The sequence below is a fragment of the Hypanus sabinus genome, chromosome 12, assembly GCF_030144855.1.
Source record: "Hypanus sabinus isolate sHypSab1 chromosome 12, sHypSab1.hap1, whole genome shotgun sequence".
NCBI classification, from domain to species: Eukaryota; Metazoa; Chordata; class Chondrichthyes; order Myliobatiformes; family Dasyatidae; genus Hypanus; species Hypanus sabinus.
In genome coordinates, this window is record NC_082717.1 from 89,263,138 (window position 1) to 89,289,631 (window position 26,494).

The 26,494-nt window shown below is 41.8% G+C and overlaps 2 protein-coding genes across 3 annotated transcripts in view; one reads left to right on the forward strand and one right to left on the reverse strand.

Moving 5' to 3' along the window:
• The window catches only part of LOC132403121 (son of sevenless homolog 1), a 216,259-nt gene extending 209,348 nt beyond the window's left edge, over positions 1 to 6,911 (reverse strand). The window contains exon 1 of one of the 2 annotated variants that reach the window (XM_059986419.1): positions 6,615 to 6,911. In XM_059986419.1, the coding sequence (XP_059842402.1) occupies positions 6,615 to 6,701 (87 nt within the window). In that variant the 5' untranslated portion in view covers positions 6,702 to 6,911. The remainder of the gene's footprint in view (positions 1 to 6,614) is intronic. The other variant, XM_059986420.1, reaches the window with a different exon arrangement.
• Positions 6,912 to 18,130: 11,219 nt separating this feature from the next.
• Positions 18,131 to 26,494, forward strand: part of LOC132403122 (retinol dehydrogenase 13-like) — an 87,059-nt gene continuing 78,695 nt past the window's right edge. The window contains exon 1 of the mRNA XM_059986421.1: positions 18,131 to 18,303. Coding sequence (XP_059842404.1) covers positions 18,239 to 18,303 — 65 coding nt within the window. The 5' untranslated portion in view covers positions 18,131 to 18,238. The remainder of the gene's footprint in view (positions 18,304 to 26,494) is intronic.

The following is a 26,494-nucleotide window of genomic DNA, read 5'->3' on the forward strand; positions in this document are numbered from 1 at the left end:
CTTTCTGTACTTTACAAATGCAGGTTAAAAAAAAAGCTTTAAATCCCTCTACAGTTATTATTATTTGATTTCTATATTAGAAAATATAGAGCATCAAATATCTTTATGATCAATGCAAAAAAAAATTTAAATACGTAGATGTGTTAATGCCAGAGATAAATTTAAAAAAAGGATCTCCACAGATCAAACATACCACTATACTTCTGTGATTGTCCTTTTTTTTTTAAATCGGTTCAGTGAAAACTCTTGTGAGACCATGACCAAATTAACCATTAATGAATCCTCAATTTTAAAGTCAAGATTGGGAATCTGATTGCAAATGCTTGAAAATTGTTGGGCAAATTGATATCTTCCCTAGTGATATGGATGTCATAATCCTATCAACGTGGATATTGTAATAGAACATACCCAGGTTGTGATTGCATAGCTATTCAAGTTTGGCAACCCAGGCTTGTACCAGAAAACCGGGTATGATTTGCAGAAGGCTATTTCAAGGGTGAAGAGACAATTTTGAACATGGTTGGAGGCAAAATCCGATGCACGGCAACTCTGGCAGAGTCTAAAAGACATTACCTCCTACAATTGGCATGAATGGCAGCAATATTTTATTACCAGATGAACTCAACGCCTTTTATGCACACTTTGAAAGGGAGAATACAACTACAGCTGTGAAGATCCCTGCTGCACCTGATGACCCTGTAATCTCCATCAGAGGCCAATGTTAGGCTGTCTTTAAAGAGAGTGAACCTTCGCAAGGCGGAAGATCCCAATGGGGTACCTGGTAAGGTTCTGAAAACCTGTGCCAACCAACTAGAGGGAGTATTCAAGAACATTTTCAAGCTCTCACTGATATGGGTGGAAGTTCCCACTTGCTTCAAAAAGGCAACAATTATACCAGTGCCTAAGAAGAATAATGTGGGCGGCCTTATTGACTATTGCCTGGTAGCACTCACATCAACAGTGATGAAATGCTTTGAGAGGTTGGTCAGAACTAAACTGAGCTGCCTCAGCAAGAACCTGGACCTATTGCAATTTGCCTTTCAGCACAACAGGTCAATGGCAGACACAATCTCAATGGTTCTCCACATGGCTTCAGACCACCTGGACAACACAAACACCTACGTCAGGATGCTGTTCATCGACTATAGCTCAGCATCTAATACCATCATTTCCACAATCCTGATTAATAAGTTGCTGAACCTGGGCCTCTGTACTTCCCACTACAACTGGACCCTCGACTTCCTAACCAGAAGACCACAATCTGTGCGGATTGGTGATAACATCTCCTCCTCGCTGATGATCAACGCTGGCGCACCTCAGGGGTGTGTGCTTACCCACTACTCTACTCTCTATATACACATGACTGTGTGGCTAGGCATAGCTGAAATACTATCAATTTGCTGATGATACAACCATTCTTGGTAGAAATTCAAAAGGTGACGAGAGGGCGTACAGGAGTGAGATATGCCAACTAGTGAAATGGTGCCGCAGCAACAACCTGGCACTCAACGTCAGTAAGATGAAAGAGCTGATTGTGTACTTCAGGAAGGGCAAGACGAAGGAACACATACTAACCTCCAGAAGTGGAGAGAGTGAGCAGCTTCAAGTTCATGGGTATCAAGATCTCTGAGGATTTAACCTGGTTCCAAGATATAAATGTAGTTATAAAGAAGGCAAGAGAGCAGTTATACTTTATTAGGAGTTTGAAGAGATTTGGTATGTCAACAAATACACTCAAAAACTTCTATAGAGATGTACCGTGGAGAGCATTCTGACTGGCTGTATCACTGTCTGGTATGGAGGAGCTACTGCACAAGACTGAAAGAAGATGCAGAAGGTTGTAAATCTAATCAGCTCCATCTTGGGTACTAACCTACAAAGTACCCAGAACATCTTCAGGGAGTGGTGTCACATTATTAAGGACCTCCAGCACTCAAGGCATGCCCTTTTCTCACTGTTACCATCCGGAAGGAGGTACAGAAGCCTGAAGGCACACACTCAGCAATTTAGGAACAGCTTCTTCCCCTCTGCCATCCTATTCCTAAATGGACAGAGAATCTTTGGACACTACCTCACATTTTTTGAAATATACAACATTTCTGTTTTTGCATGTTTTTAAAAAAATCTATTCAATATATGTAATTGATTTGCTTGCTTATTATTAATATTTTTTGTTTATTTTTTCTGATAGATTATGTATCATATTGAATTGCTGCTAAGTTAACAAATTTCACGTCACATGATAATAAATCTGATTCTGATTCGGCTAATAAAATCCTGTTCACAATTCTCCTTCACTCTCCAGGTTCTTCAAATGGCAGGAGATGAAATAATTGCTCTTTTTTGTGAAGTTTTGTACCTCTAGCCAAAAAAATTCAATATTTAACTATTTGGTTATCAACAATAGTTATTCAAACATGTTTTGGAATTAGAGTTTTTTTTATAATTCTGTATATGAAACATTAGCCAGCCGGAGATGTAATAGCATCACCACTGGACTTCGAAGCAAATGGTAACGGAGTTTGAACCCAGTCAGCTCCTTGCAAATCAGCCTCATAAAACAGTCAAATGCTACGGAAATGCTACAAAAATGCAACTTGATGCAGCTAGGTGCAAAAAGGAACAATATGAAATACACAGACCAAATTATCCTAAATACTGCTGCATTAGCGTCCAGAACATCTTAAAAGTTCTAGTACAAGATATAACAGATGGCATTCTAAAGCAATATCTGAAAACAATTAGAATTAGTTAACATTTGATCACTTTATAAACATGCATATCTTTAAAGTAAATTAGTTTTCAATATAAAAATAACTGACCTGTGAAATTAATTCAGAACTTCTATATACAGGGAAATGCATAATAATTCATTTATTATCGCATGTACTGAGAAACAATGAAGAGTTTTTGTTTGCATGCATCATTCCATATACAAGTACACTAAGGTGGTACAAAAGGAAGACAAAACAGAAATCATGATGATATAGATTGAGAGATCAGAAGTTTACTTTAACAATCAAGGAGTCCACTGAAGTGTCTCATAACAGTGCAGAAGCTGTCCCTGAACCTGGTGGTATTTGTTCTCAAGTTTTTCTACTGCCTGGCAGAAGGGGCAAGAAGAAAGAATGAGCAGAGTGACAAAGTCTTAATACAATGGCTTGTTTCCCCATCGAGAAGAGGCTGGGTGGGCTACATTCACAACTTTTAACAATTTCTTATGGCCTTGGGCAGAGCAGTTGTCATACCAAGCAATGATGCACCCTAATAGGATGCTTTCTTATGGTGCATCTGTAAAAATTGAGAGTGTCATAGGGGACATATTGAATATTCTTAGGAAGTAAAGGCACAGATGTTTCAGGATACAAATGTTCTACAGGCTAATACACAAGTGAAATATCAAATTCCATGTCTCCAGTTTGAAGAACTACACAATCATGCAGCACCAAAGGTCTTCCTGGGAATGTTTAAAGATGGTTGCAATATTCAGTTAAATTCTCAAGCTAGTGTCCCAGTAGACAGAACAACACTTGAGACAAGAGCTGATATGTCACAACTAAACTTCATAACACCAAGTGCAAGATGATAGACAGCTCCTTCTTTGCTTAACATTAAGAAATTTGACACAGTTAGTAATCTGAAAAGTCACTTTTTAGAATTCCAGACTAAATCAGTCACATAAATACTGCAATTGCATCAGATCAGAGATAAAGTCTAATCTGAAGAACACATCTTTTGAGTCTTTCCATCATCTTCAAGGTACTAATCAGGAATGTGATGTAATCTTCTTACCTAGATAAATACAGTTCAAACAACACTCAAGAAGCTTGACACAAGACAAAGTACCTATTTGACTGGCTCACCTTGAAACATTATCACCGTCCATAAATACTACAACTTTGCTGCAACATAAATCCAAGTCACCAAGATTTCAATCGTTACCAGCAATGTCTCTATCCCAAATGAATAACTAAATAGGCAAACGAATGGAAAAAACCCCAACATTCACCCCTACAACTGCATAAACACAAAGACATATAGGAACACCACAATTTACAAGATCCTCTTAGGTTACACACCATCCTAACTCGGAAAGATGTCAACAATCCTCCATTATTACCAAGTTGAGATTTTGGTACTCATTAGCTTACAGCTGTATAGAAAGGTATCCAACATCCCTGTCTTCAAGGGAAATTATGAAAAGATGATAAATTTCAACCTCCCCCATTAAGACCCACAACCAATGAAACAATAAAATGCTGTGCCTATGCCAGCACTTTGAAATAGCTGTGCAATTAGACCTAGTTTTCCCTCATTGACCTGCAAATCTTTTCTGTTAGAGTATATATACAAACTCCTCTTGAAAGCTGCTATTAAACCTGGCTCTACTATCCTTCAAATAAGTGCAACACAAACTCATAAACAAACACATATGAAATTGAAAATTTGAAAATACTATTCACCAGATCAGACAGCACATCTGGAGAGAGCAACTGAGTTAATATTTGAAGTGAATAGGATTCATTTTAGAAACTGGATAAAGTTAAAGATAAAACACTACATAGAAAGGAAGTATGGCAGATTAGAGACCAGGAAAGATTGAATAACTGGAGCACTGATGGATGATAAAAGTGACTAAAGTGCAGGAAGAGTAATAAAGGCCAGCAAAAAAAAACTTCTGGATTATGTAAAACCTTGCTCCGTAATAAAAAGTTATATTCATTCCTTCTGATTCTTTGATTAACTTAATTCAAAAAAAATTTTGAAGTAAACTTTCCAAATGGACATTATGCTTCAAAAATATATATTCTGCTTTATAATTCACTTCATAATTCAATTAGGGTGTTTTTAAATTTAAAAGCAAAATTTTTGTAATATTTAGAACCAACTTCACTAGAGACTGCACACAAAGCAAAAAAAGGCAAACTGCTGGAGAAATTCAGCTGGTTCTGTCCTGATGCAAGGTCTCCTTGCGAAACATCAATTAGCCCCCTCATCTCCCAGCAGTGAGTTCCTCTGCAGCTTGTTTTTTTAAATCGTTCATTCATATTATTTGCCCAAGTACTTTACACCTTGACAAGAACCACTCTCTCCACCCTCCATAAATAACATAGACAATGCATTCATATTATATACATATTATGTATTGTATTACTGCCGCAACAACAAATTTCAAGACACATGTCGGTGATAATAAGCCTGATTCTGATTCAAAATCTCTTCCCATGTGCAGACACATGCACTATCAACATCTGAATTAAGTGTTCACTGTTTCATGCACCCAAGGATAGACTTCTGTGTCACACCAGTCATGTCAATTATTCACAATTCAAAAACTATCACTTCTCTAAAAGAGATCCACAAGAGGATACCAGAGAATATAAAAAATAATCAAATTCAGTTCCATCTGAGGTCAGATATACCAAGTATGATGAATAAATATATTGACATTCACAGCACTTTTATATTTTGTAGTGCATTATCTATTTTATAATAAAGAAAATATTGCTTTGTAACCAGGGCACTGTTGTTCAGAAACTACAATGGTATTTCTAAATGAACCCTTACACAAAAAAAGTTAATTCGGGTAAGAAATATCAGTGTTTTAGAATTGTTCTAACAATTTGTTCTCAAAATCACTTTTAAGTTACTTGCCTCAGACCTTAAAGGTAATAACGTTCTGAAAGAGGCATTCTGCACTTGAGTTTTCATGCAGTCAATGATGCTTCAAAACTGAGTTCTGATTGCAGAAAACGGGATTGAAAGCCCATCCCTACATCCTCTTAAAATTTATCTCATCAGTACACCCACCAAACGTCAGGATACCATTTTAGTCATAAATTTCACACCGTCTTAAATCACACAAAAATAAAGAGGGAGGAGCATCTGAAATCCCATTTTTGCACTCTCATGCCGTTTGCTACCCAGACAAATCCGCAGGACGAATATGCACCTTGAAGACGACCAATGACAAGGCACACTACCCGAGCCCAACTGACCGCATACACCGGAATCTGGAGCAACAAACTGCATGAGGAACTCCGCGGATTGGGCAGCATCTGCGGGAGGAAAAAAATTGATGCAGGCTTCTAACCGAAAACGTCCACAATTTCTTTCCTCCGACAGATGCTGCTCGACCCGCTGAGTTCCTCCAACAACACATTCTTTGCTGCCCAAACATACACAAATCGTCTAACAATTAAATCAAACATAATTTACAACAGGAAATAACGAAATCAAATCAGGTAAAACTGAAATTGCAGATTAAGAGATTTATGCGACAACTGGACTGAAACGTTGCACAAAGTTGCTCTTCATCGAGGATATCATTTGCTAAACCTACTGTACACTATTCTAATAAAGCAAGTCTTCTGTCGGTAAACGAGCACCACAAACATTGTCATTGATTTACTTAACAAATCACACAGGCAGCCAAATCGCCACCGAAAGAAAATGAAAAACAAAAACACCAAGTTGATGCATTTCCCCATTCACCACCAACCCACTCCCGCCCCTTTCCATGTCAAAAATAAAACCCAACTGCATAAACGTAACAAGGCTGCGTTGGTGTGATCTCCGAGCACACCCAATGAGCCCGGGAGCAAGGCGCTTACCTTCCGCAGAGCAGTGACGAGCAGACCCCGCCATTTGGGTGCATTGTCCTCGCTGAAGAAATCGTACTGTTGCTGCGGCTGTTGCATGGTGCAGCCTCCAGCCAGCGGGCACGGGCGCGGGCGCGCACCCGCACTCTCCCTCGCCTCAGCAGACAGCAGACGTCTTCCACTCCCCTCCACCGAGACAAAAAATACCTCTCTCTCACCCCCACCCCTTTTACAAACCTCCCTCCCTCACTTGCTCGAGCGTTGGCCGGCCGTCTCTCATTCCAGTCACAGCGAAACCTCTCCCTCCGAAAAAAAACGTCTTCTTACCCCCTTCCCTCCCTCCCTCCACCCACCCCTCCCCACCTAAAGTTTTTGGAAGTGATCGTTCCCCCCCCCCTCAACTTTCTTTTATTTTATGTGGCCCTGTCCCGCCTCACCACCCCCACTCCCCCGACTCCGGCCCGGCTGCCCCCCGCTCGCCCGCCGGGGGACACCATCCGGCTGCCCGAGCGCTCGGGGAGTCGGGCGCCCGAGACGCACCGCGCGCCCGCCCGCCCGCCGCCCGCCGCCCTCGCGCCCTCTCCCAACGGCTCGTCTCCCCCCTCCACCCTCCCGAGACGAGAGCGCCGGCGGCCAACAGTCGCCCTGAGGGGAAGGGGGAGGTTGGCACTCGCCAGCTGACCTCACTTACAGGATCCCAATCTGGATTTTTCTCTCTTTTCTCCCCCTTTTCCCCCTGGTATCTGCGATCACATCCTAGGACCCCAGCTCCGCGCCGCCGTTTGAGGAGGGAGAGAGAGAAGAAGAAAAATTGGAAGAGAGGGGGGAGTCGGTAGAAATCGCCCCTTTAACTACAAAATAACCACAGAAAAAAAATGTCCCGTGTGTTGTCTTCAAACTTGAGGGCTAGGCGCGACTGCGCATGCGGGCAGCCGCATTTTCCTTCTCGCCGAACGCGGAAAAGGAACAGGGTGAAAGGTCGTCGTCTACGGGCGGCCGCTCGCAGCCTCTTCTGGGAAATGGAGTCCCTGCTGGCGATGCTGAGCTGAAGGGGAGGGAATTGTTGACGCTGGAATCCTTGTATATAAATAAGATTACTGAGGTATTTAGTTGGTTGGGTCATTTCTCTGGAGTAAGCGAGATACTCATCACTTCTAACGGCGGCGACCTTTCATCAGAGCTGAGCATTGTATTTTTCTGCAGTTTCCAGTACTAGCGCAGTGTGAGAGGGATTACTAAATATATCATCCCAGGCAGGGTATCCCCACCTGGTAGGGGTCCAAGGCATTAAAAAAAAGGTTGGGAACTCCTCTTCCCGGGGAATAATCATTTAAAATTCCGTAGCCATTTTCTGTGGTGTCGTACGCATAAATTTGCTGGAATTACACCTGCTGCAGTTTGAACTATTGAATTCATTTTTGCATCTCTCTTCCCTCCCCTCCTCCCGCCCTCTTAGCCCCACTGTGTATCTACAGAAGTTTGTCAGAGTTTAGATGACATGCCGAATCTGCGCGTTCATCTAAATGTGCAGAGAGGCGCTGCCGTGTTTTCTTTGTAAAGGCACTTAAGTGCTGATCCCAGCACAGATCCTCTAATATAACCACACCAAGGAATTTTACGTGACTGACCCTCTGCACTCCCAAGTACCGGCTTGTGGACCCCGCCCCCGTTTCTTCCTCCTGTAGTTTTTTTTGCTGACATCAAGTGAGAGGTGGTTGTGGCACCATTCAACCAAATTTTCAATCTTCCTCCTACCGTCATGTCAATTTGTCACCTCCTTTGATACGCCTGAGAACAAACTTAATTATGCAGGAGCTAAGCACGCAGCCTTGTGCTGATGATGATTGTGGAGGAGATGTAGCTGCCAATCTGTACAAATTGGAGTCTGCAAATGAGAAAATCGAGGATTCAGTTGCACAAGGAAGTATTGCGACTCTGGTCATGGAGCTTATTGATTAGTTTCTTTGACCACAATCCAATCAGGCAACAGTCTGCACAGAATGCCTTTCAGGACTTAAGGGAGAAGAAGGCAGCAGTGTGTTGTAAGGCACACAAGATGCTGGAGGAACTCAGCAGGTCAGGCAGCATCTATGGAAAAGAGTAAATACTCAACATTTCAGGCTGAGAACCTTCTTCAGGACTGAAGTATTGTCTATTGGATCATTTCCTGAGATGGTCTCACTTGGATGATGTTGAGAATCAGACCCTTCATGCAAAGCTGGGCTCCCAATACTATCACACACAACCCTTGAGCTAGTTGCAGTGCAGACAAGATGGTTGCCCATCTCCTTTTTGATTGTGTTTGCTAAGAAGTTATTCTTTCCTGGGTTTTGGGAAATTCCCTCATCTCCCTCACTTTCTAACCACTCTTGAGGATAAATGATCTCTTGATGTTCATCCAAATTGCTACCGTCCTGTGCAAGGTAGAATCAAAAAGGGGTTTCACAGTTCTACAACCTGAAACCACTGACTCCATAAAGTTTCTATTTCCTGGTTTCTTCTTCATCTCCCATATCCCCTTGCCAGAATTCTTGCTTTTCTGCAGGTGACAGTCAGCAAAAATGAGGGAATGGTCAGAGAAGACATCAGTAGTTCTGTTTATGTGTGCATGGTTCACCAATAGTAATCATCTCAGAAACCTTACTGAGCTGTCTGGCCAAAGCGCTGCACCTGCAGGGTTGCTGAAGTTGCATCTTCGGCTTCTTTTGTTGCTTCAGTCAACACTCTGGAGATAATGTCCAGTTTGTACACTGGGCCAAACCTTTCAGCTGCATTAATAATAAATTTGAAATCATTCCCAGAACGATGGGTCAGGACATAGCCAATAGCAGTGGGAACAGCTACAGGATAGCCATTCATTCATTTTCCCGAGCTGGACGTATGCAGAGATTAGCTGGAGCAGAGTGTTCCTGTACATTACATCTGCTGTAAGGAAACAGTCACAGCCGCCTTTCCGACGTCAGTGATGGGCAAGTTCCTTCCACAATCAGAGCAGAGGAGCGGCAGTTGCTACCTTCTGAGCATGTGCTATAGGGTCATCATCGCAACCACCGTTGGGGGTTGCCCAGGCGCAATATCCCAAAGGTTGCAAAATATTTGCAGTTATCTTTAATCCCATTGTTTTGTAGCCTTAAAGTCTAAAACTACATTGGTATAGTTAATTATTCTATATACAACATACATAACTTATTGTGTCTGCACTGGGTGAAGGTGAAAGTGCAGCTCTTCAGCTCCCACTCGGGTTAAGTTCCATTGTAGTGAAGTTGCCATTGTTGCTGAGTGGAGAGCCACTTGCTTTTCAGTTGTCTCCTTCACCTGTTTCTCAAGAAAATTTATTATCAAAGCACATATATGTCATCACATCCTACCTTGAGATTTCTTTCTTTCCAGGCATTTACAAGAAAATAAAGAAATACAGTGCCTGTTGCCACCACTATTTTAGGCAGCGTGTTCCAGAATCCAACCACCCTCTGGGGAAAAAAACACTTCTTCAGGTTGCCACCACCCCTCTTGCTTTTTGCCACAGTTACTTCTGTCTCTTACCACTGCATCAGTTGTTTGATCGGACTTTGGCAGTTATCCTCAACAGGCATGAGTGAAGTCACACAAGACCTCATGTTGAGAGCTATTTCATTAGCTCTCTGCCTTTGCTCCCTCTGGAATTCCCTTCCAATTATGGCAAGCATGCAATAATATTACCTTATCTACACAGCCTTAGCCTATTCTTAAATCAACTGACAAGAGAGTATTGGTTTGCATCTGAACATAAAAGAAACTAAATATGTCATTGGTTGTATCTGTCAGACTCTGCCCATCAGTTGCTGAGTAACTCGGGTGTACTAATGAATGCTGGATGCTGAGGAGTGCATTCTGTTGTTATGGAAAAGGATGAAAGAATTAAATTTTGTCGGGTCACCATGCCTTTTGAAAACAATTACATTTGTCTAAGTGGCCAAGTAAATTTGGGAATGAGTGAGAGGCTACAAATTGAAGTGCAGAGGGCACAACCTCCTCCAAGAGGACCACAACCTTGTCATGGTTTGCAGGCTTGCATGCCTCAGTGACCTGGAGAGCGATGTTGGTTGGAGTCAGGGCTTTATGCTGTGGCTGTTGGTCGGGTCACCAATGCCAAACAGGTCAAACAGTGGAGGCCAGGCTGAGTGGTCCACCGGTCCTCCAGGTTCGGGGGTTCAGCTCAGGGCCAACAACCCTGACTGGTGAAACAAAATTGTTACAGAAACAGCAACGAAGAATCCGAGAGTGACGGTATTCCTGAGCCTCCACCTGCGACCTGCATGACTGACAGTAGTGCAAACCGAGAGATTGCTACTGAAACGATGAAGGAAGCCATTAACACCGCCAGAGATGGAAGACCAGTGGCATAATGGGCAAAAGGGAGATATACAACCTTGAGATCCGTCTCCTTACAGGCAGCCACAAAACAGAGAAGCCCAATAGGATCCATTATAAACAGAAGGCCATCAAGCACCCAGTGTACAGAAAAATAAACAAATCATGCAAACAATAAAAGTGAGCAAATAACATTCAGAACCAAAGTTCACGAAAGTGAGTCCACCGCCACGAAGCCGGTCATCACTGCAGACAATCAAGGGGCTCATTGCAGGCCACAGACTCAGTTCAGCATCGGGACGAGTAAACCTCACAGAGCAGCGAGCTGGACACCGGCCCATCAGTCTGGCCAGTGTGTCAAGCAACCAAACAGCAGGTTGTTCCTCGCTCTTCGACCCATGCCTTGCCCCATCGATATGCTCTCGGACCCGGACCCCATTGCTTCAACTTGGCCCATGTCTGACCTTTCCGATTCAGCCTGATGCTTTGACTCTGCCTCACCTCAGTTCTGCTGCTTCAAATTGCCCCCATGTCCTCTCCAGCAACCAAACATTGGCTTGATTCATCCCGTACATGCCACACCACAACCCTCCTGTGCCCACAAGAATTCACACCATAAAAATTCCAGGTCGTACAGACGGTTCAAAGCTCAAGGGAAGAAGTGTGAGTAATACAGTAGTTAATAGTTGTGTTTGCTGCCAGTAAGTCATCACTGTGCTGCACCAGCGCCACCTTAAACCATGTTGGAAAATATTACCAAGATACGTGAAGGTTGATCGCAGAATGGTTTGAAAACAAGAATGAGAATTGAGGCTTTTCCACCACTTTATGTTTCATAGAGGACTAGAACATAAAAACAAGGATAAAATGTTGAGACCTTTTAAGGCAGTGGTGAGGCCTCACTTGGAGAACTGCGAGCAGTTTTGGGCCCCTTATCTAAAAACAGATGTGCTGACACTGGAGTTTCAAGGGTGTTCACAAAAGTGATTCTGGGAATGAAAGGGTTAATTTATGCTGAGCATTTGATGGCTCTGGACTGGAACTCACTGGAATTTAGAAAGGTAAGTGGGGGGTGGAATCTTGTTGAAACTTTTTGAATGTTGAAAGGTCTAGATAGAGTGGATGTGGAGAGGATGCTTCCTATAGTGGGGGAAACTAGGACTAGAGGGCACATCTTCAGAATAGAGGGACGTCCATTTAGAATGGAGAAGAGGAACAATTTCTTTAGCCAGAGACTGAGGAACCTATGGAATTTGTTGCCACAGGCGGCTGTGGGTATATTTAAACTGAAGGTTGATAAGTTCTTGATTAGTCCGGGTGTGAAAGGTTACAGGGCAAAGGCAGGAGAATGGGGTTGAGAGAAAAATAGATCAACCATGACAAAATGGCAGAGCAGACTCAATGGGCTGAATGGCCTAATTCTGCTCTATGGTGTATGGTCTTATATTTCAGCATCTACCCTATTTCCTTTTTGTGATTTTCTATTTCCATTTCCTCTGGGATTAGTTGTCCCATTCTCATTCTTTCACAGGCCTTTCATTCACTTATTTTTGCTACAATTTACCCCATCACAAATGTCCTAAATTTACACCTTATCTTCCTCCTTTCCTCATACTTTAAAACTCAGCTCTTAATTTTCCCAGTCTTGATGAGATGTTATTAACCTATCCTACCAGACATTAGTAGGAGAGTTCAGATTAAGAAGTTTTTCAGAAAAGCTGCCCTCTCTCCTCTGACTTTGTGTGTTGTATCAAGCCCTTTGCCAAATGATTCAGGAGGGACAGGGTGAGAAGATGGGGATGATACCACACATTGGGGGAACTCGGGTCAAAACCTCCCTATACGTCACTGTCTTCTGCTTGGATTCACTGTTGGTCTGGGTACTGATCAGCATCAATGTCCAGTTTGAAGGGACTTCATCAGCCAAAGTCAATCAAAGGCAAGACCACATTCCCTGCAACTGGTTCAACTGATTCTTTGTTTCCTTTACCATCAGGTCTGATTACTAAAAGGGACAGGGAACTTTTGAAAATCTTCCTGTCAGGAAAATAAACATACCATGCACGTTCATAGCATTCACAAACTTGAAACATGTGAAGGAACAATTTAAATACAAATTCAAATACAAATACAGTATTCATTGCTTGGATGGTTTTGCACCATGGTGCTGGAAAAGTTGTCTTCTTGCTTCAAAGTGGGAGCAGGTGAGAAAACAAGAGTAAAAGAGAATCCGAAAGAGAAAAAGTGAGAAGCAGTGGCAAAGTGAAGAAAAAACAGCAATAAGAAAAAGAATTAATTGAAACCCAAATTGAGAAAGACAGAAATAGTGAAAAAAGTAACTACAAAATGAGACTAGCAACAAGAGGGTGGCGTCATATATTTTATCTATTTTATGTAACTTACTGTGATCAAATAGTTTCATGTTTTTCAGTTATGTCTGCAGATGGACATTATTAATACTCTGGATTTAGCTTGTGTATTCTTGACGTAATAATTTCCTCCAGGTCCATCTCATAATGCTGAGGCTTTATAAGGCATTGCTCAGACTCCACTTGGGGTATTGTTAACAGTTTTGGACCCCTTAGGATGTGGCTGGCATTGGAGGGGCCAAAAGAATGGCCCAGGGAATGAAGGGATTGAAGTATGATGAGCATTTGATGGCTGTGGACCTATACTTGCTGGAGTTTAGAAGAACCTCATTGAAACCTTTTGAATAGCGAGAGGTCTAGTTAGAGTGGATGTGGAGAGGATGTTGCCCATAATGGGAGAGTCTAGGACCAGAAGGCACATCCTGAGGAGGGAAGGATGTCCTGTTAGAACAGAGATGAGGAGGAATATGAGGATAGTGAATCTGTGGAATTAATTACCACAGGTGGCAGTGGAGGCCAAGTCATTGGGTGTCTTTAAAGAGGGGATAGGGCAGGAAAATGGGATTGAGAGGGATAATCAGTCATGATGGAATGGTGGAGCAGATTCAATGAGCCAATTGGCCTAATTCTGCTTCTATGTCATATGGTCTTATACAGTATGTCAGTGATAATAAACCTGATTCTTATTCTGATTTGCTAGATATTTCCAGCAGTTCTGTTTTCGTCCACTCTAGAGTTTGAACACAAAAATTAGGCTGAAACATCAGTCAAGTACTTAAGGAGGGCCACTCTGTAAATCTGATATTATACAAAATCTGAAATGAACATAAAAGATTCCATGAATGATTTCAAAGGAAAGCAAATTTCTCCATGTTGTCCTGCCTGACAGCAATTGTAAAAACAGATTACCTGATCATTTAACACAAGAGATTCTGCAGATGCAGGAAATCCAGAGTAACACTCACAAAATGTTGGAGGAACTTAGCAGGTCAGTCAGTATTCAAGGAGAGGAATGAAGAGCCGATGTTGCAGGCTGAGACCCTTCATCAGGACTGGAAGAAAGGGGGACTTGCATTCTTACAAATTTTCTAAAAAGCACTCAGCTGCCAGCTGACAATGCTGAGGGCTTAGAAAACACAACGTCAGGCTGCATTACTGAAGACATGTAGTCTGCAGTGATTTCCAGGTCACAGAATGCCAAAGCGTGCGTCTTCGACAACATAGTGGACATACCCAAATCAAAAGCCGTGGATGAATGGTGAGATTCCCGATCTGCTCAGGGCTAGCTGTGTGGTGTTCAAGACCAATGATCCAGAACTCTGAAAGAAGTCCAGTTATGGACCCACAGAAGGCTATTGTAGGTGCAAGAAAAATATTCTGAACCTAGTGATCAAATGCACACCAGCTCTAACAGGGTTTGCAGGCTATTACTTCCTACAAGGCGAAACTCATCATCATAAATGGCCGTGGTATTTCAATCCCAATGAGCTGAACACATTTTATGTATGCTTTGAAAATAAGAATAAAACTAAACCTATGCAAATCCCTGCAGCATCTGGCGGCCCTGTGATATTTGTCTCAGAGATCAATATTAGTACATCTTTCAACAGGGTGAATGCTTGCAAGGCATCAGGCTCCAATGGTGTACCTGGTAGAGCACTGAAAATCTGTGCCAACCAACTGGGGGGGGGGGGTGTTCAATGATGTCTTCAATCTCTCATTTCGTCGGAGGTTCCCATATGCTTCACTGGTATCAATCATAGCAGTGTCCAAGAAGAGCAGAGTGAGTGAGTTACCTTAACGACTATCACCCAGTTGCATTCACATCCACTGTATTGAAGTGCTTTGAGTGGTTGGTCATGGCTAGAATTAACTCCTGCCTAAGCAAGGACCTGGACCTTTTTTCCCACCACAATAGGGCTGCAGCAGATGCAATCTCATTGGCTTTACACTCAGCCTTGGACCACCTGGACAACAACAATACCTATGTCACACTGCTGTTTATTAATTACAGTTTAGCATTCAACACCATCACCCCCTCAGTACTAATCAACAAGCTTCAAAACCTGGGTCTCTGCACCTCCCTCTGCAACTGGATCCTTGACTTTTTCACTGGGAGACCACAGTTAGTGTGGATCGGAAATAACTTCTCCTCCTCATTAACAATCAACATTGACACACCTCAAGGATGCCTGCTTAGCTCACTGCTCTGTGGGGCTAGGCACAGCTCGAGGGCCATCAATAAATTCACCAAAGGTACAGTGATACAACTATTGTTTTCCGAATTTCAGATAGGTATGAGGAGGCATACCAGAGTAAAATAGGTCAGCTGATTGAGTGGTGTCGTAACAACACCTTGCACTCAACATTAGTAGGACCAAGGAATTGATTGTGGACTTTAGGAAGGGGAAGTTGAGGGAACATACCAGTCTTCACCAAGGGATCGGCAGTGGAAAGGGTGAGCAGTTTTAAGTTCCTGGGGGTCAACATCTCTGAAAATATATCCTAGGCCCAACATATTAATCCAATACAAAGAAGGCAAAATAGAGATTATATTTCATTAGGAGTTAAAGGAGATTTGTAATATTACCAAAGACTCTAGCAAGTTTCTACAGATGTACTGCGAAGAGCATTCCATCTGGTGTGGAGGTAGCAATGCACCGGATCAGAAAAAGCTGCAGAAGGCTGTTAACTCAGCCAGCTCCATCACGGGCACCCACCTCCCAACGACTGATGTTATCTTCAAAAGACAGCTGAAGAAGACGGCATCTGTCATCGAGGACCCTCACCATCCAGGACATGCCCTCTTCTCATTCCTGTCATCAGAGATGAGGTACAGGAGCCTGAAGACACACACTCAGTGTTTTGTGAACGTCTTCTTCCCCTCCACCATCAGATTTCTGAACAATCAATGAACACTACGTCATTATTTTGCTCTCCTTTTGCATCGCTTATTTTTCTCTATATTTCTTATTGTGACATAGTATTTTTATGTATTGCACTGTACTGCTGCTGCAAAATAACAAATTTCTCAACAATGTCAGCGATAGCAAACCTGATTCTGATACTTTTTCCATAGGATTCTCAGCAGGTCAGGCATCATCTGTAGAGCAAGAAACAGAGTTAATTGTTTCAGGTTGATGACCTTTATAATTTCTTGGTACTTACAAAATTGCAGCACTTTGTTTCTGAAAATTGGAGTAAAACTCAAATACTCAAAACTCAAAACTAAAACTGTGCAGTTGTTCAGATATTCTGATGGTTCACCAGATGCAGATTCTCACACTCCTATTAATGCAATGGGGCCCTGTTTCTTTTTAATTCCAAGAATAAATTTTATTCATAGAAAATATTTGCAGAAAATACTAAAAAGTACATGGCTTTGTTTATATTCATAGCATTTTTCAGTCTATGCATTTATTGCATTTTTGGGTCTTGACATTTAAGTGTAAATGCTATGTAAAAGGCACCACTGGCACTCATGTGGCCACTTATTTGAGAAGGTCTTACATAGAGCAAGGCCACAACTGCACCATGCAGCAAAAGCAAGAGAACCATATGCCTGATGACTATGTTCTTGCCAGCTATTGAGAAGGAGCACTGCTCCCTCAGTCCCAGTTTTGCTTTAACTTGGTGTGTCTGTGAACTAGATTCCCTGTACCTGATGATGAAGTGGGTGGTGGAATGGTGGGGTCAGTTTCCAAAGAGCATGGCCTCAATTTTCCCATCTTTTGCCTGGGACCTGAAGGCCAGTCAAACTGGTGATGATCTGGTCAATCTGCAAGCCTACCGTAGTTCTGAGGAGAAGGTGACATTGTCCACACACACGAAGGCATGCCCCAAGTTTTGTTCTTTCTTAAACTCGCAGGAGCCCAGTGTTCTGAAATATCTTAAACTCAACTGGCCCTGCCCCACCCTGATCTCTTTGAAAACAGTAGGCCCAATTTTCCAAACTTCCCTTAAACTCACTGAGTTTCCTGGAAGGAAAATCTATTATATCACTACGCAAAATCTTAAAATAAAAGACTGAATTAAAAGCGTGCTGTGGTATTAGCATGAAATAACAATTAATAATCCAAAAAATTCATCAATCCAACACCACCTGCATCGCGAGCATGTCAGATTAACAGAGTTTACTGATTACAATTGATCACTTTAAGCATCATCATTATCACTTAATTTACATCAGTATAATTTAGAAAGACAGCACTTAATCCCCTGGTCATTTAAACTTATTTTTCGAGACAATATTAGGAGACAATAAGATTCCTTTCAGGATCATTGAAGTACGATGAATTTATCGCAGAACTTTCCCTGTAACAGGTGTAACTGCAAAACTTTCCCAAAAGCTAAATTTACTTCCCTGTAAATAACAAACCTAAATTTAATATTGTCACTTGAAAACTGTTTATAGTAACACACAACAGAGAGGTAATGCTAAGAGAAAAACAAAATAAAATAAAATGCACTGTGCTTTAAATCTGAAGTAAAACCAACAATGGCTAGGGACAGGAGGAACTCAGCAGGCCAAAAGTTCTCCAGCATTTTGTGTGTTGCTCAGATTCCCAGCATCTGCAGATTTTCTCGTCTGAATGCTAGGAATACACAGTAGGCCAGAATGATCTGTGTAGGCAAATAAAGTTCAACTTTCAGGTTGATGACCTTTCAAGAAAAAGGTCTGAAGAAGGTCGTGTTGCAGTATGGGAAGTGGCTCTCAATATGAACTACATTTCCCAGAAAGCCCACGCCTCGTTGTTTCACTGCACCTGCGCTTTGGCTTTGGCGCGCCCTGATTGGTCGATTTCTAAGGCCAACCGGCGCCTTAATGTGCTGTCCCGGCGGCTAATGATGGAAGTCGTCGGGGGCCAGTGAAGTGATCGCGTGTGTGTGTTAACAGGGAATATTGGAACGAGAGCTATGTCCAAGTACATACTACCGCTGTCGGTCGCGGGCACTTTAATTGGCGGGATGGTCCTCGTCAAGTGAGTAGTTAATTGGGAGTCGACCTGAGCTGTTGCTTGTAACTTGGTTCGTCATGAACGCGTAAATTGCAGAGCCCTAGCCGTTGTACAGTATCTTGTTGAATTGTAGCCTGCAAACCCCAGTAAATGTGCCAAGTCAGTGACTGAAAGCAATGGGAATTCACGTGAAAGTCGGGAGGAAGTTGAATATGGATGGCGATTATTAGGAAAGTTGTCAAAAGAATACGTTGAGAGCAGGTTTTAAGGGTGATTTTAAGTCATGAGTTGTCCGAAACTGCTACGTCAGTCAACTTTGGTTTTGTTGATCCAGATAACAAAGTTCAAAGTAAAATCACTGTCAACATATGTATCAATCACCCTGAGATTCATTTTCTTGCAGGCATTCACAATAGAACGAAAGAATCAAAGGAAAATTACATACAAAGACTGACAAACAGGCAATATACAAAGGAAGACAAAATGTACAAATAGAAAAATACTTTAGAGTAATTAAAAGTGAGTCCGTGGGTCGTGGAATCAATTCGGCGTTGAAATGAGTGAATTTAGTCATGCTGGTTCAGGAGCCCGATAGTTGAGGGGTAAAAACTGTTCCTGAACCTGGTGGTGTAGGACCTACTGCTCCCGTACCTCCTTCCTGGTGGTAGGGACGAGAAGAGAGCATAGCATGTATGGTGGGGATCTTTGCTGATGGAGGTACTTCATGGATCATGATTCAGTCTGGAGGCTTGAGAACAGCACCTAGACTGACAATCCAGTGTGGTGGTGAAGAACTGCTGCAGTATAAATGGTGCCAGGTTTTGATGCAATTTTTAACTGGGGCCCTTTTGCCTGCCATCCTCGACCTTCAAATAGCCCCATGGAGGTAACAATACAATGGTAATATTTGAGATCATTAAGCTAGTTTTCCTACTGTTGTGTTCTGTGTTCATCTCTCAATCAGTGGTATAAACCCAGATGATCAGTAATATTTCTGTTTTTGGGAGTTTGATATCTGAAAACTAGCCACCAAATTCAAGATTGCTTTTCTTTTAAATCATTCTTCAGTACACAAGTGTAAAGGAGAATGAAATAATTATTTCTAGGTCTGAGGCAGCAAAAAGAACCATAATGAGCATTAAAAAAACTCAATAAATATAAAAGCAATCCTATAAAACAGAATGTACAAGTAACCATTGAATGTAGGTGTATATACATTAGATAAATAGACTAACTGTATGGACATAAAGTGACGCTAGGTGCAGGAGTATCTGAGCCTCTGACAGGAAATTAGATAAAGTGACCAAGAGACTCTTGGCAAGAGGAACTCTTCCAGGTAGCAGCAGGAAATGTGAAAACACAGTCGGACAGTGGCTGACTCAGTGTGGGTACGAGGTGTGGAGTGTAAGTGTAAAGTGGCAGGGCTTGGGGAGAAGATGAAGGGTGTGGAGGGACTGTGGAGAGGAGTTGCTGATATGGATATCATGGTGGTGGGGTGGGTAAATTTCTTGTGTTATAACAATGATGCTCCCTCTGTACCAGGAGGAGATACTTTGAGCCAATGAAGTAGTTTAAACACATTTATTTTTAATGATGCATCTTTAAATTCAGAAAAAAATTATTCATAACACACACTTAACACTCACTGAGGATTTTTACTTTATAAAAAATGTACAAAGAATTTCCAAACAGGTACAATTCTTACAAACTAAAAGAACATACCAACAAGTTGCAGATAAAAAAGTCGTCCATTGCAGAAACTGAAGGTTGAGAAGTGAGTTCTGTTTCTTCTTTCTGTAACTCCGGCTTTCTGTCATTCTCTTTGTCATTCTTAACAACCACACCCCCCCCCCCCACGTCTTTCTGATATTTATACTGTTGTTCTACTTTATGACATCATCTGTATGTGATGTTTTCCAGAGAACTTTGCTGGGACAAAGTAACTTAAACAGATGGTCGGAAAAGCTTTTGGTAACTGAGATCCCAATCATCCACAATTAATGCTGTAAGGGCTTGACCCCCTGCTACACAAACCTCCCAAATTGTAACTGTGTTTGATGTGCTGAGTTAATCTAACCCCACTGTATTGTGTGTGGCTAGTGGAGACAAGTCTCCTGGTCACTTTACAAAGCTGCATCTCCAACTTCAAACTGATTGCTGCTTGCAATTTACATTAATAGCTGGTGATTGTTTATTGTTTACAACAAAAGGCTGTGCAAACAATATTTGCTAAAAGTTTAACTTTATCACCAACACAACTTTGGCCATGCAGCTGAAAGCTGACTTTAGCAATAAACCTCTTGCGCCCTGGAAAGTAAATACCCATCACAAATCCTATAAAACATGTTTTGTCAGAATTTGCTTGATATAGATGAGCCTGACCACAGATTGAAATTGTAACAGTTATTTAGAGCAACAGTTCTTCCCTGAGAACTTCCTTTAAAGTGCTATTAGTCAATTTAATTCAGTATGTTTAACAATCATTCTTTAATCTTGCTTTCACTTCAAATTGAGCAGTTATTACTTTAAGCACAAAAGACTCATTAGATACTGGAAATCCAGAGTAATATACACAAAATACTCAGCAGTTAAGGCAGCATCTATGAAATGAATAAACAGTTGAGGTTTCAGGCCGAGACCCTTCATCAGGACTGGAAAGGATACCAGTATTTTGGGAATGTGTTATTTATGCTATTCATTGTCTTACTAGTCTTTCAGGCAACTTCCATTTATAAAGTTGGAATGCTCCAAGCATTATTGCATATTATATTCACAGTTTGCTAACTGTGCTTGTTTTCAGTGTGTTTGTTGATAAGCTATCAAGAGCTGCCAGCTTGGTGTCACATAAAATGATAGGTACAGAATGAGAGAATTGATTACATAGAAACATAGAAAACATACAGCACAATACAGGCCCTTCTGCCCACAAAGCTGTGCTGAACATGTCCCTACCTTAGGACTACCTGGGCTTTACCCATAGCCCTCTATTTTTCTAAGCTCCACGTAGCCATCCAGGAATTTCTTAAAAGACCCTATTGTTTCCGCCTCCACCACTGCTGCCGGCAGCCCATTCCATGCACTCACCACTCTCTGCGTAAAAAAAAACTTACCCCTGACATCTCCTCTGTATCTACTTCCAAGTACCTTAAAACTGTGCCCTCTCATGCTAGCCATTTGATCCCAGGGGAAAAGCCTCTGACTATCCACACGATCAATGCCTCACATCATCTTATACACATCTGTCAGGTCACCTCTCATCCTCTGTTGCTCCAAGGAGAAAAGGCTGAGTTCACTCAACCTATTCTCATAAGGCATGCTCCCCAATCCAGGCAACATCCTTGTAAATCTCCTCTGCACCATCTCAATGGTTTCCATGTCCTTCCTCTAGTGAGGCGACCAGAATTGAGCACAGTACTTCAAGTGGGGTCTGACCAGGGTCCTATACAGCTGCAACATTATCTCTTGGCTCTTAAACTCAATCCCACAATTGATGAAGGCCAATACACTGTATGCCTTCTTAACCACAGAGTCAACCTGTGTAGCAGCTTTGAGTGTCCTATGGACTCGGACACCAGGATCCCCCTGATCCTCCACACTGCCAAGAGTCTTACCATTAATACTATATTTTGCCATCATATTTGACCTACCAAGATGAACCACCTCACACTTACCTGGTTGAACTCCATCTGCCACTTCTCAGCCCAGTTTTGTATCCTAATGATGTCCCGTTGTAACCTCTGACAGCCCTCCACACTATCCACAACACCCCCAACCTTTGGGTCATCAGGAAATTTACTAACCCATCCCTCCACTTCCTCATCCAGGTCATTTATAAAAATCGCAAAGAGTAGGGGTCCCAGAACAGATCCCTGAAGCACACCACTGGTCACCAACCTCCATGCAGAATATGATCCATCTACAACCAGTCTTTGCAAAAGAATTAGCAAGCTAATTCTGGATCCACAAAGCAATGTCCCCTTGGATCCCATGCCTCCTTACTTTCTCAATAAGCCTTGCATGAGGTACCTTGTCAAATCCATATACACTACATTTACGGCTCTACCTTCATCAATGTGCTTAGTCACATCCTCAAAGTCATTTAGATTAAGGACTTTTCATTAGAAATGATAAAATTAGAAATTTAACAGGTTTTAAGCACTGCTTAGAGCTTTCCAATCCATTTCTTTTTAGGGAAGAACTTTACCATGTTGCTTTCCCTTTTTTCCCCTCTTGTCCAAGGGATCAGTGGTGGCTTGCCCCTGTTCAGTTTTGTGGGTGCTGGGGGTTACAATGTCAATGTGGAAAGGGCTGAATTCCATAGGAGGGGCAGGGTTATCTGAAGGGTTAGTGGGTTGGGCAGTTGAGGTCGTGAGGTGTTGTGCTTTCTTTTTTCTGTTTAAGCAGAACTTCTGTGTGTCTGGACTTGAAACTCTTCTTACAATCCCAAAATGCTCCTTTGCTATTTGGGATGATCATTTGCCCAGTCTTCCCAACGGTTTGTGGGAACGCTGTATATTATCAAAGAGGCTTCCCCTTTCTGCCTCATAATCTATTTCAGTGACAGAACTTGAAACAGAATGTCTGTTTTGGAAGTCTGGTGTCAGGTATGCAAACAGTGTGGTCAGCCTAACAGATCAAACTGAGTATAACTAGGGTCTCAGCACAGGGGACGTTGGTCTGGATGAGGACAGTGGTATTGGTTCACGTTTTCCAGGGTCTCATCATGAATCTTTATTGTCCGAGGGCAGTGTTGTGCAGCAGGTTAGCAAATGACCTGTGTCTTGTGAGTGGTGAATGTGATACCCATCCACTTGGATGCTTTTAAGTGAACAAGCCAAACGACGTCAAAGTACATGCAAATGTAAACATCATCTGCTTACTGCAGCTCAGCTCCACTGCTGGTATTTGAGTATCCTTGGTTCTGAAACAATCTCCCATTACTTTGAAGATTCCCTGAGAAAATGAATCTCAGGGTTGTATACTGTAACATATGTACTTTGATAATAAATTTACTTTGAAGATTATCTTCACTGTCAGGAAGTTTGTTGGAGGTAAGATGCAACAAGAAAGGTGTTGGGGCAGTGTTATTTGACGTATGTGGTTGCTGAGACATGGCTGTTGTAGACCTACTGATTAGGTACCTGGCTTCAATGACATTAAGTTATGGAAGTGACGATAAATTTCAGTGGGCTTACAACGTGCCCCTGTGGATAAAATTAAAATGGCATGGGAGCAGGATTTAAATACCTCCTTATCTGATGAGACTTGGGACTCTATTCTCAAATCGGTTAATTCAACCTCTCTTTGTGCTCGCCATTGCCTTTTACAGTTTAAGATTGTTCATAGAGCCCATTTGTCTAAATCTAAATTATCTCGATTTTACCCTAACATTAGTCAGCTTTGTGATAAATGCAAAAGGGGCGAGGCCTCTCTCATTCATAGGTACTGGTTTTGTCCTAGCTTGGAGAAATTTTGGAAAGATGTCTTCATAACATTATCTTATATTCTGAATCACCACCTAGAACAAAACCCTTTAATTGCTTTGTTCGGTTTCTGGGGTGAGACAGATTTACGTCTGAGTTCGACTAAGTGTCGAATATTATCTTTTGCTTCTCTCCTGGCTAGATGTTTAATCCTCCTTAGATGGAGAGATGTTGCCCCGTCCACGCATGCTCAATGGCTTAACGATATTATGGCCTGCTTCGACCTTGAAAAAATTCATTATTCAGTTCTTAATTCGGATTTAAAGTTCCATAAGGTCTGGGGACCTTTTATTGAGTACTTTCATAACCTTCCTCTTAACTAAGGTTTTTTTTTCGGTCCCTTGCTTTCAGCTCCTTTTTCTTTTGGTAATAGGCATTAATATCTTCTGTTGCTAAGTGTATTTACAGCTTTGGGGGTTTGATTGTCCTGATTTATATTCTCTATATTGTGTTGTGGTTGGTCTGGAGTTTTTTATGTGTTGTGGGGCTTGGGGAGGATACTAATTTTACTTGTCTTCAATTTTGGTGCTTTTTCAATTATCTTTCTTTGTATCATATTGTTATTGTATGTTTATTTTTGCACTGTATCAGTGTTCTTCATTTTGATCTGGGTTTTTTTATCTGTAGCTATGTAGAAAATGTATTAAAAAACTAATTTTTAAAAAAATTTCAGTGGGCTGCTGAATTTGAAGAGGGTTTTCTACATCCCTCATGATTGAGCCCAAAGGCCAGGTATAATGGTTGGTGCTGCTACCTGCATTTCTGTTGGTCTGGTAAAGTGGTGGCAATGGTGTCTACTATGTTTTTAGATGTGCAGAAACCACACTGTGAGTCAGGGAGCAGTGCTTCAGTCATTTGGAGCAGCCTCTTGAGGAGGACCTTGGCAATGACTTTCTCCATGGCAGTGTGCAGGATAACCTTCCCTTGCAGATGGTCATGGTTATGACACAGCGGTGCCTCTCCCTCAATGTCCAAAAGACAAAAGAGCTGTTGTGGATTATGGGAGGAATGGAGGCAGGCTCGTACCAATCAACATCAATGGGTGTGCAGTTTACAGGGTGAGACGTTTCAAGTTCCTCGGTATACACATCACCGATAATCTCTCCTGGACTGTACACACCGGCTTTGTGGTAAAAAAGCACAATAACATCACTTCCACCTCAGGCGACCAAAGAAGTTTGGCGTAGACACCCAAATTCTCAAGACCTTCTACAGGGGCACCGTTGAGAGCATACAGACTGGCTGTATCACTGCCTGGTATGGGAACTACACCAACCTTGATCGCTGGGCACTGCAGAGAGTGGTTCGGACAGCCCAGCACATTTGTGGACATGAACATCCCTCCATTGAGGACATTTATAGCAGCAGGTGCAGAAACCAGGCCTGAAAGATCATCGGGGACACACGTCACCCTGACCATAAACTGTTTCAGCTGCTTCCGTCTGGTAAATGGTCCCACAGCATTAAAGCCAAGACTGATAGGCTATGGGGCAGCTTCTTTCTACAAGCCATTAGACTTTAAAATTCCTATGTCTGGAGTCATAGTACAAAGACTTTTACTCACTCACATTGTGGGATGAATGTAAGATTTAAATAAATTCTATTCCAACTTTGATGTCCCTTTTCAAACGCAAATAATGGGAGTATATATCTTTGACTGAAACGGAGGGTTACTAAGGATTTTTTAAATGAGCTTAAGCAGAGATCCCGTCTGCTCTCTGGACTTCATTATTTTTTTTACTTGGGGTGTAGCCTTTGTGACTTCTTGTCAGTCAAAAGGTGTGGCAAAATTTGACCAAATAGCTTTCTGTGGGATGGAGTTATGGCTGTTTATTTCAGGGACAGAATTGCAACTGAGAAGGTCTCTAAGCTATAACTTTGCCTAATGAGCTCACCCCTGTTCTCGGCTCTTGGTGGGGAGGTGTCTCGAGCTTTTAGGCCATTGAGTGCCATAGCAATACTGAAGAGCCTACATGCTATGGTTGCCTACAAGGTAGTGAACGACCTTGCACTGTCAATCTGCCATCTGTTCTATAGGTCTCATAGAGTCTTTAGATGATACTATAATTGGTTTTAACAACTTCCAATTATAGAAGTGATACTGAGGAATGTCAGGATTCCAGTTTCAAAGTCCAATGAAAAAGTATATTAGTGTTAGTGATTATCTAATGAGATAATCAAATTCCAAATTTGGAATTTGGTACATTAAAAATGGAGAAGGATATGATAAACTGGAGAAGTGAATTTGGCTTTATTTTTTACAATGGTGTGCTATAAGCCCCATCTACTGTATTTTCTCTTTCCTCTATGATTAACAAATGTAGGAATGACTGGATAGTAATAAGAAGTAAAAATGATAGAAATAGAATCACTGGATCATAAGCTTTGTATTGGCTTATTTGCTGGTGTCAAAAGGAGGTAATAGACAGACAGACATTCTTTATTGATCCCAAGGAAAATTGGGTTTTGTTACAGTTGCACCAACCAATAATAGAGTAGAAATATAGCAAAATAAAACCAGAAATAATTAAATGATACCAATTTTCAGACACCAATAATTACTTTATAAGGCACATTATGAACATTGGTTTTACCATTTTCATACTAAATGTATTCCCAAATGTAACCAATGTTAAGTATTATAATTTAGTTGCAAAAAATCTCATTGATAGCTTACCTTGGGCTCTAAGTACTGTAGGTTTTCGTCACATGAACCAGTCCTCATCAGGGAT